Source organism: Caretta caretta, chromosome 6, assembly GCF_965140235.1.
Source record: "Caretta caretta isolate rCarCar2 chromosome 6, rCarCar1.hap1, whole genome shotgun sequence".
NCBI lineage: Eukaryota > Metazoa > Chordata > Testudines > Cheloniidae > Caretta > Caretta caretta.
Window position 1 is genome coordinate 27,735,570 of NC_134211.1, and position 18,136 is coordinate 27,753,705.

Here is an 18,136-nt window from a genome sequence, read left to right on the forward strand (position 1 = left end):
AGATAAATATCTGGTTATAATAAGAATTTTTAAAAAGGGTTTGGAAAGTATATAAATGCTCATGCTTTATCCTTTAAATGATGACTATTAAGAAGAAATTTTCCCTGGGGACAGGTTATTCCATAACTGCCTAGTGCAGAGTTTTTTTTACATCTTTCCCTGAAGTAGCTAGTACTGGCTTCCAGTGGAGACAGAATACTGGGCTAGATGGACAACTGGTCTCAATGAAACTGGAAATTCCTATGTTCCCATGTGAACAAATCTGAGATGATTTTGATTCTGGCTGAGATGAAGATCATCTTGTTGCTCAGTGATAGAGGAGAGGAAAGTGATCAGGAACCGTCCGCATGGATTCACCAAGGGCAAGTCATGCCTGACTAATCTAATTGCCTTCTGTGACAAGATAACTGGCTCTGTGGATGAGGGGAAAGCAGTGGATGTGTTGTTCCTTGACGTTAGCAAAGCTTTTTACACAGTCTCCCACAGTATTCTTGCCAGCAAGTTAAAGAAGTATGGGCTGAATGAATGGACGATAAGGTAGATAGAAAGCTGTCTAGATTGTTGGTTTCAACGGGTAGTGATCAATGGCTCCATGTCTAGTTGGCAGCCGGTATTAAGTGGAGTGCCCCAAGGGTCGGTCCTCGGGCTGGTTTTGTTTAATATCTTCATTAATGATCTGGAGGATGGTGTGGATTGCACCCTCAGCAAGTTTGCAGATGACACTAAACTGGGAGGAGTGGTAGATACTCTGGAGGGTAGGGATAGGATACAGAGGGCCCTAGACAAATTAGAGGATTGGGCCAAAAGAAATCTGATGAGGTTCAACAAGGACAAGTGCAGAGTCCTGCACTTAGGACGGAAGAACCCCATGAACCGCTACAGACTAGGGACCGAATGGCTCGGCAGCAGTTCTGCAGAAAAGGACTGAGGGGTTACAGTGGACGAGAAGCTGGATATGAGTCAACAGTGTGCCGTTGTTGCCAAGAAGGCCAATGGCATTTTGGGATGTATAAGTAGGGGCATTGCCAGCAGATTGAGGGACGTGATCGTTCCCCTCTATTCGATATTGGTGAGGCCTCATCTGGAGTAGTGTGTCCAGTTTTGGGCCCCACACTACAAGAAGGATGTGGAAAAACTGGAAAACATCTAGCGGAGGGCAACAAAAATGATTAGGGGACTGGAACACATGACTTATGAGGAGAGGCTGAGGGAACTGGGATTGTTTAGTCTGCGGAAGAGAAGAATGAAGGGGGATTTGATAGCTGCTTTCAACTACCTGAAAGGGGGTTCCAAAGAGGATGGATCTAGACTGTTCTCAGTGGTAGTAGATGACAGAACGAGGCGTAATGGTCTCAAGTTGCAGTGGGGGAGGTTTAGGTTGGATATTAGGAAACACTTTTTCACTAGGAGGGTGGTGAAACACTGGAATGAGTTACCTAGGGAGGTGGTGGAATCTCCGTCCTTAGAGGTTTTTAAGGTCAGGCTTGACAAAGCCCTGGCTGGGATGATTTAGTTGGGGATTGGTCCTGCTTTGAGCAGGCAGTTGGACTAGATGACCTCCTGAGGTCCCTTCCAACCCTGATATTCTGTGACTCTATGATACCTTGACCTCAGTGCTTCAGGAGCCAAATTAGTGGTCACCAATACCCAAAAGACCCACAGTAATGTGAATTCATTGTTTCATTTACTATTTATATTATTCTCACAGCAAAACGACTGACCAAGTATTATTATTATATCAACTACAATTGGTTAATAACATAGTAAAAGCACCCTGATTGGGTAATAAGCTAGACTGGTTAGTAATTAAATCACACAATGTTTTAATATCATGTGCTGCAAAGAGCCACAGGAGACACATTAAAGAGCCACTTGTGGCTCTCGAGCCTCAGTCTGAGTATCCCTGACCTTGCTCTATGGGTGAGTGTCCATTAAACAGAGGCCAATTTTCAGGAAGTCATTTTTTCCTTGACATTTGGTAGCTTGCTTAAGTTGTTTTGAGTGTTTAGCACAGAGGGCTGGCAATGGGCAAAAGGTGCATATTAAAGCACAAAAAAATCGGAGAGAAATAGAAGTTCTGTGGTTTCACACTGTCACTTGGTAACTTGGACAATGCAGTTCTGTACTTCATCAAACAACTTGGGAAACTGGACACGCTTGTAAATAATTAACTTCATTGTCTCTTTTTATGATGATGATCATTTATTAGTTTATTAAGAATGATTAGAAAAGTACCTGCTCTCTACAAGGAAGAAGGTTTAAATGGACGAACGCCTCACGTAAAGGGACAAATTGTTACCACCTGTTGAACCGGGGCACTGGGAGGTGGGGGGAGGTGCAAGTAGCATCCCCTGTTCTTCACGCCCCTCATTTGGGCTGGTTACAAAAGCACAGTTTGTCAACCCAAAGGAGATATTACTCCCATTTTTACAGCTAGGGAACTGAGGCACAGAAAGACTGTGATTTGCTCAAGGTCACATAGGAATTCTGGCAGAGTCTGGAATTGAACCCTGAGCTCCCAAGTCCCAGGCCACTGCCTTAAATACAAGATCTGTCTTTGTCAAAATAGGGCATAAATTCATCATGAATGGTGCATAAGCCTTGCATGGATTTCACCCACGTAGCATACCTAGGCTATCCAGAACCACAGGATGAAATTTTATCAGGGTCAATTCAGCCCTTCCCAGGAAGTTTGTGTGTATCTGTATTTTAGGTGGAACCTAAAACACCGAAGTCTGATCAGCTCTGCATGAACATTAAAGATTCCATGGCAATTTTTGTAAAAGCAGAGCTTTGCCCTCTCGTCCTGGCCAAAATGTCTCCTCCCCAGAAGGTTAGATAGTGTATTGTTTGTAATGGCTTCTCTAGCTAAAAAGCTGCTGCAGTTAATGGTGGTGGATATAGAAATGTGTTGGGTTGTGGGATGAAAAACAATATAGAAATGCTGTTGGCTTTAAAATATTCTTTTCTTGCAATCCTACTGACATCTGCAGCTAAACTAAACTTATTTTGTTTCTTAATGGAGCAGACTTTCTAAATGCCCTTTCCTCAAGAAAAGTGAGTGCACTTTTGTGGAATTGATGTATTGCTGTTTAGACATAGCTAACACTTTAAGTAATCCATACTGGTTTAAATTAACATAAGCTCTTTTAATAAAACTACTTGCACCCTTGGGATTTTTAGGAAGTATAAACATCTAGGACTAATCACCCAATTGCCCAATGTTGCTTGCTTAAGCAAAACTCATATAAAAGTGCATTCATTTGGCACTGAAAAAACACATGACACTAAAAGACATTGGTTAGGGTATCAAAGAGCTGGTTAAGGCATGCTTGATTTGTCTGGAAAACATAAGTTAAAAGCAATTGTGCAGCACGTGGGCCAAATCCTGAAAAATGCAGAGAAGCAATGGGCAGGTCTGCTTTAAAAAATGATGGCACATTATGGCCAAGATGATGATGATGTGGTTATTCTAGTACAGACTAGAGGCCGGAGTCAAGGTGTAGTCCCCATGGTGCTTGGCGCTGTACATACACAAAGCCAGACACAGTCCCCACCCCTAGTCTAAACAGACAGAGTGGGAGGCAAAACAGGGGCATAGAGAGGTGAAATGACTTGCCCAAGGTCACTCAGACAAGTGGCAGTGCTGGGATTAGAACCCAGGGACAAAATCATGGCCTCATGGAAGTCAATGGGAGTTTTGCCATTCGCTTCAGTGGATCAGGATTTCAACTCAGGTCTCCTGACTCCATCCCCAGGGCCCTCTCTATTATACCACACTGCATCCATGCCAGTGTCCATTTCCAGGTGTCAGCCCTTCTCAGGATTTGTCCCTGTATGTACTAGAAGTTCTCCTGAACATCTAACTCCTAATGTTGTGCCTGGAGCCTTTCTTTATCATTTATAACCGGACAAACCAGAACACTGGATCCAAATGCCAGAGAGTCTCAGATGCTGTGGTGAGGAGGGCTTTGTAAGAACTGGAATAAAATCGAATAGAATGGTGGAAATTCAGTTTCAAATTGAAATCCACAGTTGAACTTTCTGACTTGTGTAAATCTCTATAACACATCAAACAATACATGATGTGAACTTACCAGGGCTCTCTCTATTTGTATGGGAAATCAAAACATAAGAATGGCCCTACTGGGTCAGACCAAAGGTCCATCTAGCCCAGTATCCTATCTTCCAACAGTGGCCAGTTGCAGGTGCCCCAGAGGGAATGTACAGAACAGGTAATCATCAAGTGATCCATCCCCTGTTGCTCATTTCCAGCTTCTGGCAAACAGAGGCTAGGGACACCATTCCTGCCTATCCTGGATAATAGCCATTGATGGACCTGTCCTCCATGAATTTATCTAGTTCTTTTTTGAACCCTTGTTTGAAATGCAGCTTTATGTTTTCTTTGTTGCTAAGGTGTGACCCAAGAACTTCTGGATGCCCTCTGGAGGGCACAGGGGAACACAAGGGTACAGGGACCAAAAGACTGTCATGTAAGGTCTCTACTGAAAGTAAATGTCACACTGGTCACCATAGAGACTAACATATTTATTTGAGCATAAGCTTTCATGAGCTACAGCTCACTTCATCCCATAACCACTGGAAAACATGTGGATGGATGTTGTGAACGGAGATGTTCATAAGATCTGTGACTAGGGACTGGTCAACAGAAAGGCGAAAAACAGCTTTTCTTTCATGTAAGAAGTTTTTAAACTATCTCTCTGTATACATGTAAATGAAGTATTGCATCCATTTACAGACTTAGCCCGATGCTAATGAAGGATTTGGAAATCTTAACGGAGGAAATTTACAGGAAGATGTAATACAGCACAGGAGAGCCCTGTTTTACAAGTAAGGACAATGCACTTTTAGGAGCATAACCATTTAATCTGTGAGGACAAGCCACCAGCAGGCTTGATCTTATGAGGAGGGGTCTCGGCCAATCTGGTTGAAAATGCTGGGGAAAGTACTTGGAGTAAGCCATCTTGTAAGAGAGAGGGGAATGCCTTGTTGGTTAAGTTTAGACTCTAGAACGTCTATTATGATTTTGTTTAATGTATAACCCTTTGTTCCCAGTAGTCTCACTCTATCACTTGAATCTCTGCCCTTTAATAAACGTAGGCTTGGTTTACACTATCAACTTATGTCACTAGAACTATGTCGCTCAGGAGTATGGAAAAGTCTCCCATCGGTGTAAGTAATGTCTTCACTGAGCACTACAGTGGCGCAGCTGTACCACTGCAGCACTTGGAAGTGTAGACAAGCCCTTAGTCTTGCTTTCACTCTCTCTCTCTCTCTGTCTATATAAAGTGCTGTGTGTTCAGAAGGTTGTGGATCCTGAGCTGAATCATGTAAGCTGGTGTGTGCTGTTCCTTTGAGAGTAGTGGCTCTGAGACTTCTGGGGCTTTTCAGGGGAACAGGGGTTGAGCACTCCAGAGGCACTGTCTGAGGTCTCAGAGGTCAGTGTGTGCCCATCGCTAACCGGTACAGAGACAGTGTGAAGCCTGCAAGGCAGGGCTTGTGTTGCCTGAGGCTGGGTGTTTCAGGGAGCTGATCCACAGCAGGTACAGACAAGGCTTTCTCACGCTAAGGGGCAGGTGGTGGAGAGATGCCTTACAACATATCAAACAACGCATGATCTAGACTGATCACATTCTCTGTATTTGAATGAGGAATGTAGCTATATGTTGATGGAGCACGATTTTCTGTTTTCTTTCATGCTAAGGAAACTAGGAGCTATTACATCTGACAGAATTCTGTACCCATTTGGAAAGACTTGTAAGTGAATGTTGAGTTGATGGCCCAGGAAATGAAGGAATGTAGATGTATCTGCCCAGTCATGCAGACTGAAATGCCTATTTAAGTCACGTATGTTCTTGGGACATTGAAGAATTCTGTTAGAGCAGATCTTGCTTTTGTTGCTTAAGGAACTAGCTTTCTCCTGACTGGCTGGTTTTGGTGGCTTTTTTTTAAAAGGTTCTCTTTCCATCACTCAAATGAAAGTCCAGAAAGATGTTTTAAATTGTTTTATGCTATCACAGAATCATGACTGTCTTGACCTAACCTTTCTCAGTGTAAATCAAACAGTCTTATGGTAAGATTTATCGCGGCCAGTGAATTATCAATGTAATTACATAAGAGGATGCCAGCAGAGTGTGCCTGCGTTCTAAGAATGTGTGCAGCACATATGTAGCTGGCTCTCTGCAGTACGCTGAAATCAGAGATTTATTGCATTTAACAAAGACTCATTACAATGCAATTTTAACTTGCTGTTATTAAAGGGTCTTACATCATAAGCAATTACTGTAAAAAGCTTTGGACTTAGCTTTATTCATAATTTTTATAGCATGATTTATTAGAACCCCATTACGTCCCATAAATCTTATCTGAAGAAAATGAAAATCAGTTAGAGCCTGATCCCTTTTACCTTTACTCATGTTTGGTAGTAGTTTATTCAGTGTCCAGTCCCCCAGAAATCAATGGGACTTCTCATGGAGTAAGGTACTACTCAGTGTGAGTAATGGTGGAAGATTGGGCCCTTAATGAGCATAGAAGAGGAATATCAAAATTGCGCTAAAACTGTCAGCATTCAAATTTCACTGTGGGTTTATTTTATTTCATGCAATTCACTGATTCCCTCCAACTTTTTCATTCACATGCTGTACATAGGAGATACATGTTTCATATATATATATAATGCAGTGTTCAGAAGAGAAAGCCAAGTCAGTCTTCTAATACTGTTGTTTCTCCCTTCACTCTAGATGCAGGATATAGAAACTGAGAAGCTAATTGCAGTACAGTTGCAGAGACTCAAAATGGCTGCTCTGTTGTTGTTTTATTCAAGAATGCACTGGAATTGCATAAAATCAAATCTGTACAAAATATGGCCCAATCCTGCATCCCTTATTTGTATGAGTAAGGAATATGCACTTGACTCAAGGATTGCTGGATTGGCTCCTGGTTAACAATCTTAACAGTCCCCATTTGCCCTTTCTCTTTACTAAATACAGCATTCAGATGTCATTTGATCAGAAATTGTTCAGGCATAAAATTAAGTCTTGCAGTCTGAATAAAGACCTGATCTTATAGTCCTATGCGGGGAAAACTCCCATTGCCTTCATGAGTTTTGCCTGCATAAATACTATAGGTCTGAGTACAGTGTGTTTAAGGTTTTGTTGAGAGACTTTTTTTTTAATAATTTGAAAAATTTTGTTCAACTTCATTGTCAATAAATTACCAAGAGAGAGATTTATTTGTATATTATGCTGTAGTGCTTCAGAATCAATATATATAATGTATCTATTCAAGAAACATATTGTAAATGATCGGTTGTTCTGTTCAACACTCTCAGACAAATTAGCCTTTCTTTTTGAAGTTAATGGGAGTTTTGGCATTGATTACAGTAAGAATAGGATCGGGCCCTTTGTAGCTGATTTTATATAATTCTCAGTTTACATTAAAAAATGAGGCAATACATATACACTTTGTTGTTATTTGTTACTTAAATAGCACCATAAGTGTACACAGCTCAGTATCGAATATGTGTTTTCCAGTGAAGGCAAAACAATATTCTAGAATATTAGACTGTAGATGGAAAAATAATTTTACTATGTATGGACTAATTTGTAACCATCAGTGTTATGTATCATACTTTAAAGTGAACATAAACTATAAATATATTATAAATCAAAATTAACTAATCTCACCTCTCTTGCCTTCCCTTCCACAAACAATGTGACACCATAAAACGTCAGTATTTTATTGCCTTTTTTCCAACCAACACCAAAATAGCAAAGGTCAGAGTACAGGCAAAGAATATTTTTAGGGCCATGGAGCATAAGAGGAAAGACTGAAAAAACTAGATGCCAAATCTGACCCAATTGAAGTCAGTAGCAGCCCTCCCATTGACTGCAGTTTAAGTTTTAGGAGCACTGCAGAATGGTCTGATCTTGGAGTCCTTTCACATGCTGAAATGCCGTCCACTTTAATGGGAGTTGTGTTTGTGCAAAGTGTATAGGGTCACAACCTCTAGGCTAAATCCAGTAAACCCCTTCATAACATGAACAGTCCCTAATCACATGAATAGCCCCATAGGATGAAACAGAAGCATAACAATAAATAATAAATTATAAATACTCAGAGTGTAGCAGAAGCAGGAGGGGGGTTAAAAATGGAAACAGGTGGAAGTTTTAAAGTAACTGTAATAAGACCGGAACTAGGCCAAGGGAAGAAGATGTCCTTGAATCAGAATTGTCAGGTTGTGCACTAGCTACCTGAGGTAGACATGCAACTGTACCATTGTTATCCTCATCTGTCCTCCCACTTAAGACATCTTGACTGAAATCAGATTGTAAGCTTTTTGGAGCAGGAACCATGTCTTCCTATGTGTAAATACAGTGCCCAGGAGAGTGAAGCCCTGATTCCGATTCGGTGCTACCATAATATAAATGATTTACAAAAATAATAATTGAAGTCAGTGGAACAGCTCACATGAGTATATGTGTAAGTGTGGTGGCTTCCATCTTGACCAATGTACCAGGTTCTTCCAGAACTGAAGGTAGGAGCTGCTACAGCTTGAGCGAACGCTCTCTAGCTGGGGCTACAAAAGACTCCTGCTCTGTGGATTGGGCATGGACTGGGACACATAACACACACCACCAGTGGGTTACATAAGCATTTTCAGGAATGGATCCCTTGATGAGAGAGAAAAAGGGTGAAAGGAGATATTAGAGGGGTATGAAATAATTAATTGTAAAAGGGTGATTAATGAAAACCTTTTGCACACCACGATTTAGTCTATGCCGTAATCCAAGAACAAGGGAACCTCTTGTAATGTTAAAAGGCAATACTTTTTACAAAGCTACAATGCAGTGTACTCTGTTATAAGACTGTACCATTTTCTACCAAAGTACAGGGCAGTGAAAGGTTCAGGAAGTTTAATTACAGGATTAGACATGTCCTTCCAGGGGAAAACCCACAGGGAGGGACAGGGCAGGAAAATAATTTTGTGAGGGTTCCCTTCATGCAGTTTCCTTTAAATTCTTCCAGGAGGTGTCGGGGACTTGGGTTTGCAATGTTCTGAAGGAGCCTCCATCCACAGCAGCTCTTGGTAACCTCTTTTTAAAGGGTGGCCTTAGCATGAAATGTGCTCTACAGGAAAATTAATATAACTAGAGGCAGAAGTTGAAACTCTGTGAAACCCCTGTAGGTTGGTCTGAAGGATAATGCATGTCTCCCCACCACACTTTGCCCTTGCTTTCCTGGCTTGCCCCTCCCCATGCCCAGATGGATTTCTTCCAGGGAGGGGACAGTTCCCTGGAGGTGGCTAATTCTTCCCTGCTTCTAATTAGGAGAAAATCCACATAGAGGGTCCCTTGCAAGTGTGGATTCAAGGGGCCAACTTTTTAAAATAAAATTATACCAACTACGTTATAAAGTTACAGGGACTGTCTGTCCTTCTTTCTAGGATTGCCAACTGTGACTGAGAAGAAATCTCCCTTCTTCCCTCCAGTAGAGCATTGCAAGAACTTGGAAAGGTGGTTTATTATGAGGGCTGTCATCTAACTGTCTTGTGTCTGGCCGGAAGCAGGATGTTGAGCTAGATGGATCAGTGTCTGTTCTAACTTGGCCTTTCCTAATTACAAGAAGAGAATGTAAAATGGTTGCAACACACACACCCAATATCAGTAGCCACATGATGATAATTCATTATGAGAACTTCATTAAACAAAAAGAAAAGGTCCAAGAGAATATCCTGAGTTTCCTTTGGGGGATTAAAATAGATTCCTCTGGGTCTTCAGAAATTTGTGGAAACCAGAGTTAACAAGGGCTCCTAGCGCACCCAGATCCCATGGAGGAAGTATGGCTCCTTCTGGATCCATGGTGTCATGTGCTCCCCATCATCTGCTGCACCATCAACACTCCTGCAGGGGAGGGTTCTCTTGGTGCAGGAGGAACTAAGTTTGAGAAGGTTGACAATCCTCTTGGGTTTGCGAAGGGAAAGTGAGGGCAACTCCATGAATGGTCTCACTCCCCCTTCCCACTTTGATCTACTCCTTCCTAACACAAGAAACCCATTCCTCAAGGACCACCCCTGGAGGTAAGCAGGGGCTTCCATGGGGTCAAGAAGAAATGTGGGGAGCATGACGCAGGACCATCTCTCACCCTTACCATAAGTTTCCCATGCGCCTCTCCTCCAGCTCACAACAGCTGATTTCCTCGCTCACAGGGAATATTGTATAAGCCTAGGATTTAGAAGCCAAGCTGCTGAATGCTGCTTTCCACAGAACTCCATCATAGCTGCACCAGCTTTTAATTTAAACCCTTTATTTAAAAGCAACAATAATGTTTCTTTGGAAGCACTGTAAGAGCCCTCAGCATTGTTAATAAAGAGCTTAAAACATTTTAAAGCTAGCGTGAGCACATGCACACAAACTATACTGAAAGCTTCAGATGCCCTGACATTGGCTAAGTTAACAACTGTCAGTTTTAAAAAAACCAGCTTATTAGGGAAGTAGGAAACTGAATGCTGCAGTGCTTGTGTAGGCAAAACTCCCAGCGAAGTCAAAGGGGAGTTTGCCTGAATAAGGGCTTCATGTTCAGACACTATACAAGGAAACAACAACTAAAAGGAAAGAGGCAGGGTGCTAGGAAATTGTGTTTAACAATTCATATATCAAGTTGTCTTACAGATAATTATGAGAGGTCCATGCTAGTTGTTACAATCTTGCCATCAGAATGCCCAGTAGATCTGAATAGCTTCTGTTTCACATAGTGCCCAGTCCTCAGCTGATGTAAACTCATGTAGTTCCATTGACTTCAGTGCAGCTGTGCTGATTTACACCAGCTAGGAATCAGCCCCTCTAAAGTTGCTATGTAGATTTTGTTGTTGTTGTTGTTTATACTTACTAGTTTTAGGGCTAATTTACAAGGGATTTGGGTGTATAAAGATGCGGATAGACCCCGACTGGAATTTACAAAGGTGCCTAAGTGAGTTAGGTGCCTAATTTCCAATAGATTTCATCTAACCTGCTTAAGAGCTTTTGTAAATCCCACTAGACGTCTCTGCCTTTTAAGTACCTAAATACCTTTGTAAATCTGGCCTGTAGATTCTATTTTTCCAGTGATGATCATTACCCTATTTTCCCTCAATCCTATAGTGAGCTACTTCCCCCCACCCCCTTAGGCTTAAAAAGAAATGCCAGTTTTCAATCCATAGGGTAATCTATTACTGACTAGGCACTTATGTTTTAGCAACACAGACGTTTTTGGGGTGTGGAGGGAGGGAATGAAGACGTGCATAGTAGCCAGCCTTGCCAGATGTAACATCATTTCCCTCCTTTCTCCAAATACACATCCAATCTGAGAACAGAAACAATAACACGTGACTTAGGTGATCAATCACACATTTCAAATATTGAATCCAAATACTGAATATTCAAACTCATGCTTATTCTAACAAGTCCTAAACCGTCCCTCTACTGAAATATGGCCCTGATTATGCATGAGAAGAAATAATAAAAAAATTTGCAAAAATGCCTAGATTTGTGTGTTTTGATTTTTTTTCATGGATAATTCCTGGAGGAAATAGTCAAAGCTGATAGATAATAATTGTATCAGATCTTGTCCAGAGAACTGTTGTTCTATTTATATATGTCACTATATGTGATCTATAGGGGGTTTTAATATATACTGAACATTTCAGTTTGTAAACTGTATTCTTTGTACTTGAGGGTATTACAAGGTACAGCTATATGATAGCCTTCATGTAAGTTGTTAAAATGCTTATGTTGTATGTGATTGGAGATAATTAAATGGTTCTGTTATTTAAAAGATTAAGTGTACAATGTACACCTTAACTTTGTGTAGTGACTAGAATTCATAATGCTCCAGTCTTATCCACAGCAATACCTTAAGGAAAGGACAGCTTTGAAGCCAAGTAGAGGTTGAAACAAATGAGGTGTGCACACAGAGAAATGGGTATATAATTAGGAACAAATTGTGTAATATCTTCAGAATAACATGAATTCCCTTATAAAAGAACTATCACCATGAGCCAATGTAAAGAGAAAGTCCTATCCCACGGGAATTCAAGGTTGTGCAAAGTCTTTTAATATTGATCATAAACTTCAGAAATCAGATCAGTATTTACATGACAAAACATGAGATGATTTTACAAACTCTTCTTCATTTTGCATGGCAAACATTGGTAGTTTGGCCTTAAGGCCATGCCACAAAATACGGGGCAGGTGCTCCATTTCTTACTGGGATGCACTTTAGCAGCAGATGCCTGACCACCAAAGAAAGCTGTTTCTAAAATCAGTGTGTGTTAACACTTCGGTTCATTACAGGCAGCTGACAAAGCCTTTTGACAGATACCCTCTAGCCTTCCCTCCCCATTTCCACGGTCCCTTGGCACATATCAGGAATTTAAAGCTGCAGCTCAACAGAACTGTCCTTTTATATTGTGGTAAATATTTCATTGATCCTCGTACTATTTAAAGAAGCTCCTTTTAAATTTTAACTTCTTTCTTTAGCAGGAAATCTCAGAAGAGTATGTGAACAAAAATCATAAAGAATATGCATAGAAGGCACTGCTCTAATCTGCCCCATTCATTTAGTGTGCAGACGTGGCATCTCAGCGGTAGAGATCTTTGCTGAGACTTCACCATCTGTTCACATATTGATCTACTTTATCCTTCCATCCCCTTTCATCCACTTATTCCTGCTACAGCCATTTATTTTTTCCTCTAGTTTTATCTCATTCCTTAAATCCACACCCGAAACACCTCCCACACCAGTAAACCAGCCATGCCCATTTAGGGCTGGCAAGAGTTCTCTTAACTGTGCATTTGTAAGATAGGGACCACATCAAGTTGAGCCATCTTCCCATGCACCTATCCATCATCCATTTCTCTCGCTTAGCCAGAAAGATACCTGAGGGGTTGATCCTGATGCCACTGAAGTCAGTGAGTGGTTTACCACTGACTTCAATAGGGACAGAATCAGGCCCTAGATTAGCATATGCATGAGTGATTATCCTTATACATCACTGCTCCAGAGGCACCTGTTTGGAGGAGTCAGCTGACTGATTCCGAACATCTCACATCTAGCTATGGTGTGGATCACACCAGCATTCATTGGCATTAAAACTGCATGCAGGAGGGAGGAGGAACTGTCCTTCAGTATCCAGGTAAGAAACCCATCAAACACATCTCTTCTCCATGCACCTTGTTCTAATGAACACCTCTCCCTCTCCACATGGAAAGGAAACAGCGGTTAGGTGGGTAAGGGAGACTGAAGGACGTTTATCAAAGAGGCATGATGGGAAATATTTAACACTGCATGTATAAGGAAATGGTACATGAGAGCTACCTTACAAACAGGAAACTCCCCAAACCTTTCTCCTACATTTGCTGCCTGCTTTAATGCTTTTCATGGAGGGGAAACCGTGTCTAGGTCAGCAAGGAGGATTGAAGGGGGAGCCTCTTTTGATTGGTAGGATATAATTGTGACCATTTGCATGCATGGTGGTGGGGAGGGAACTCATCCTCAATCCTTTGTGTACTGCCTGCTCTAATGAATCTCTCTCCTGTCTCCATGAAAGTGAGAAAGGGCATGGGTCCATGCACGTGCTCTAGAGGGTAGGTCTCCATGTGCCCAGGCATGTATGAATGCTCTACACGGCATGTGCCCATGCACAGGTGCCTGCTCTGGAGTGCGCATCTCCAGGCACCCATGCATGTGTCTTCTCTAAGCCACCTGCGCCCATGCGTGCCTGTCTGCTCTAGAGTGAAAGCAGTGCAACAGTGCAGAGGGTAATGAAGCTAGCAAGGAGTGTGGCGGGGGACTGTCCTAGGCAAGATGTAAGCATGGTGATTAGGGTGCCAATTATATAGCTTACCCTTGCATATCTGGAGAAACAGTGCCCAGATAGAGGGCTGCCCCCTTCTCCAGAAGTTGCCAGACCTGCCGCCTGAGGCCCATGCACGTGTGTCTGCTCTAGACTGCAGATGTACCTGCTCTAGAGGCCAGGCCTCGATGTGACCATGCATGTGTGTGTTCTCCAGACTGAGGGTAGTTCAGCAGTGCTGAGGATAACGAAGCTAGCAAGGAGGACTGAAGTGAGGGGACTGTCCTGGGAAAGATGTAAGCATGGTGATTAGGGTGCCGATTGTATAGCTTACCCTTGCATATCTGGAGGAATAGGGGTCCTCAAAAAGTGCCCAGATTCGGGGCTGCCACCTTCTCCAAAAGCCCCCGGACCTGCCATCTGGTGAGTCGCTGAGTGCCAGGCGTTTCGTCATCTCCAGCTCTTCCTCGCCATCCCCGGAGTCTCCCGTGCCATCCGCATCTCCGTCGTCAGCACTGCTATCCAGCGGTGCCCCACCAAAACTGTCAAGCGCTTCCTCGGCGTCCCGGTGCTGGCGGTAGGTCATCCAGCAGCAGGGCTCCACATCGGTCTCGTCAATGCCCCAGAAGGCCAGCTCCTCCTCGTACAGAGGCCCGCACACATCCGCTGGGCAGTGCAGCTTGCCTGTGCGGTAGTAGTTCAGGATGTGGGCAAAGACGCCCGGGTGCCGGTCGAAGAAGAACTCATCTGTGCGTGGGTCATAGTCAAAATGGCTGTGGGCATCGGGCTCAGCGATCCAGGCCAGCCGAGTGCCAGGCAGGGTGCGCAGGGTGCTGCGGTAAGTCTGGTGCCTAGTCCCTCCCACGTTGATCACGATGCGATCGCTCTCGTCGCCCTGGCCCATCTCGTCTCTTATTAGGCATGTCGCAGACTCATGCAAGGAAGCACGGCACACAGCAAGCGCATAAGGGGGCGGCTTCTTGACAGCAATCGGTACCTAAACTGGTAATTTATCCAGCGGGTCAGGAATCACCTAGGCAAAGGGCACCCAACTGGTGTCAGTCCCTCGTGCCCTGTTCTTCCAAATGCTGCAACCCCAAGGGCACCACTGAAAGTTAATGCCGGCAGTCCTGAGGTTCCTTTTATTTGCAGTTAAAAGCTCTTGTACTGTTTTATTTTAAGCCAGGGTTTGGAGGGGAGAGGACACCCACTCCCCAAGAACAGCAGTCGCAGAGGTCTGCCAGGTACCTAGGTATGGGGCAGGGGGAGGTTCTTTCCTTAGTTAGATGTGGCCAAAAAAGAACCCAGTGGTGCACATCTGTTCAAGGAACCTCTTAGTTGGGAAGGGGGCGGGGGCTGATGATGGTGGCAGCTGGGTGCAAAAACAAACGGAGGGTGGGTGCGGGGGGAGAGGGTATAAGGGGATCGCAGACAGACAGACACACAATGGGGGATGCAGGGGGCGGATACTAGCGCCCAGCCGCAGACCAGATCTATTGATGAAGGGTTGGGTGGTTGTTTTTTTTAAAAACCCCTCTCTCTCTCGCTCGTGCTGTACTTTAAGTCCTTGAGAGACCGACAGAAGCAGAGGTAGCTGGCGTTGGGGAGCTCCACACGCATCGATCCTGATTTTAAAAACCCCCTCCCCTCCCCCCCCACCCCAATTCTTTGGGGGCGAAGGTAAAGCCACCGAAATGTAGAAGCAGCAGAAGGGGAACAAAACAAAACAAAAAACAAAATCTCCAGCTTCAGATCTTGAATCGAGACAAAAGCGACGGCTCCGGCGGGGGATTTCCCCCTCTCGGCTCGCTCCTTGTTGATTCACATCACATTCTGCAGCAGTCCGACCGGCAGCGCCAGGCGCCCTGGTACCTGCGAGCCGGCTTTGCCCGTCCTTGCCCCGCTGCTGAAGGAGGGATCACAAAGCGCTGCTCCCCAGGGGCTGCCCGGGCTTGGTGCTGAATGGACAGCGCTGCGCGCCCGGCTCCCGCTCCCCGCCTGAGCTTGGGGGGCGGGGGTGGCTCCTATGCAGAGGGTGGGGGGGCTGCAAAGGTGCGGGGGGGCATAGCAGTGGTGGTGGTGGAGACCCTCTATTCCTCCATCCCCCGCGGCTCAGGCAGCAGCAGGAGATCCAGCCGGGCTCCCTCACGCGGCTGCCGCGGGAGGCTTGTGCTGGCGATGCGGAGAGCAGCCCCCAGCCCCGCGCCCGCCCGCCGGCCCCTGAGCTCGCAGGTGGTGCTGGAGGCGGGGCGCCAGCAGGGAACGAGCGGCTCAGGCCAGCCAGCCCGGTCTCCGGACACTTCAAGACGGCGCAGGCGCACTGGTCTCGGAATAGAGCAATTCTCCCTGGGTCCTAATGCAGAAGGGGAAACTCTCTCTCACGCACACACACACACGATCACCTGAAATGCACACCCATTGAAATGGCAAATCTCGTCCTCCTCCTCACTGGGTTGGCTTCCCGGTGTGTGTGCGCGGGTCGGGATGCGTGTGCGTGCTCTGGACAGAAAAGCAGCTGTGCAAGACCCGCTGCTGCACAGCCCCTGTGTCTATACTCCCCCGTGCTCCGCGGCTCTCCGCAAAGGTCCAATACGATCCTGCAGGGGAAACATCTCACGTTATTCAGCTGTTTCTAGTTCTCTCCCCCGACCCCCTCCCGCCTCCTTCCCTGTCTCTGGGAACCTGAAATTAACAACTTCGGTGGCTGCTGCAGTGGCGGACTGTCTGACATGTTTATTCCCCAAGAACCTGGTCCCAGGGAAATCGTGTGGGAGGGTTTATGGCTTATTTGTTTGCTTCTGGTTTTGCCCGAGGACACTGAAGTGGAAATCTCCATCTGCTTGGTGAAATAGACAGGGGAAAGGTCACATTGCGCCTCCTTCAATGTCATGAATGGGCTGAATCAGCTGAGGGTCTCTGTGTGTGTGATGTAGAGTCAGAAAATTGCCTCCCTATAGATTTTGCCGGTGGTCGCAAAATCTGAAAGGAGCTACCAATTATTTTGTGCTCCCCTCGAAAGCGTTTCCTTCTAATTCTGTGGCACAGGTACGGCACTTTGTGATGGATGAGAGGGAATCCCGTCACAAATGGCTTCCCCTCACCTTTTCTGTTGCGGGAGTAGCACATTCTGACAAATGAAGGTGACCGTGGCAGAAAAAGGCTTCCTCTTGCCTTTCCTCCTTCCCAGACACAAGGGCAGCATCTTCTGAGGGCAGAAAGACACCCTCTGCAGAAATGGCTTCTCTCACCTGTCCTGTGCTATTGTCCAGTGAGGAGCAATTGCATTGTGGAAGTGTCCCTCATTGATCAGGGCATTAGAGAATGGTTCTGAAGGAAAAAATATTTCATCCTCTAGTTAGTTTTAAATAGGATAAGAGTGTCAATTTTTAAAAAATACTATCCTGTTTGGAAAAGGTGTTGAGTGAAAAGCAATATGGTACCCAGACGCCTGTTTGTTTCTTTCTCTCTCTAGTGCTGTCCCACTTCAGACTCTAAATTGCTCTGAAAAAAAGTTTCAGTCAGTTAAAATGGCTAAGTGACAGCCGTGTACATCATTTAGAAAAGTGAAGCACTGAATAGCCAGGAAATGAAGCTAAGGAACTCATCAATCTTATGCTGCCCACGTAATAAACATAAATACATTGAGCCTTCCCCTCATTATTGTGCACCTTTGTGCAGTCATTTACAAATGCAAGTGAAGTGCGTGTAAAATACCAACATTCCAATTTGATTGTTGATTAGGCTCAACTATTATATAAACTAGTAATTGCTCAGCACCATATGGCCAGGGGCAGATAACCCCCCCACCCACCCACACACCAGCAGAATGTACTGAGGTCTTCTCATCACTATATTAACAGGCCTGGCTTTTGCCAGGATTCTTTATTCAAGGAGATATAGAGCTGGTCTACACTACAAAGTTAGGTCATCTTAACTACATCTCTCAGGGGTGTGAAAAATTTCATGCCCTGAGCAATGTAATTAAGCCAACTTAAGCCCTGGTATAGACACTGCTAGATCCATGGTGTAGAAAGGATTTGCCCTACAGCACTTCAGTGGCAGAGCTGCAGCTGTGCTGATGTAGCATTTCTGTGTAATTATGTTGTTTTGTATGCCTCCCCTCCCCGCCCCAGGGGACAATCTATTGGATGATTGTACTTAGTGTTAAATAGTTTGTGTGTATGGATCCTTTAGCCTTGTCTATTTGGAAAGATGTATGTTGATGACATATAGATAATAGCTGTGATTTTCAAAGCAGACTAATTCACTGGGGTATGGGCACCT

General features: G+C 44.4%; 1 protein-coding gene across 5 annotated transcripts in view; it reads right to left on the reverse strand.

The window, feature by feature from the left end:
- KCNC1 (potassium voltage-gated channel subfamily C member 1) overlaps nucleotides 1-16,413 on the reverse strand; it is a 211,099-nt gene extending 194,686 nt beyond the window's left edge. For 2 of the 5 annotated variants that reach the window (XM_048855832.2, XM_048855831.2), the window contains exon 1: nucleotides 14,187-16,412. In XM_048855832.2, the coding sequence (XP_048711789.1) occupies nucleotides 14,187-14,756 (570 nt within the window). In that variant the 5' untranslated portion in view covers nucleotides 14,757-16,412. Of the gene's footprint in view, nucleotides 1-14,186 lie in introns of all 5 variants that reach the window. The other 3 variants (XM_048855833.2, XM_048855829.2, XM_048855830.2) reach the window with 3 other exon arrangements.
- Between the last annotated feature and the right edge of the window lie 1,723 nt (nucleotides 16,414-18,136).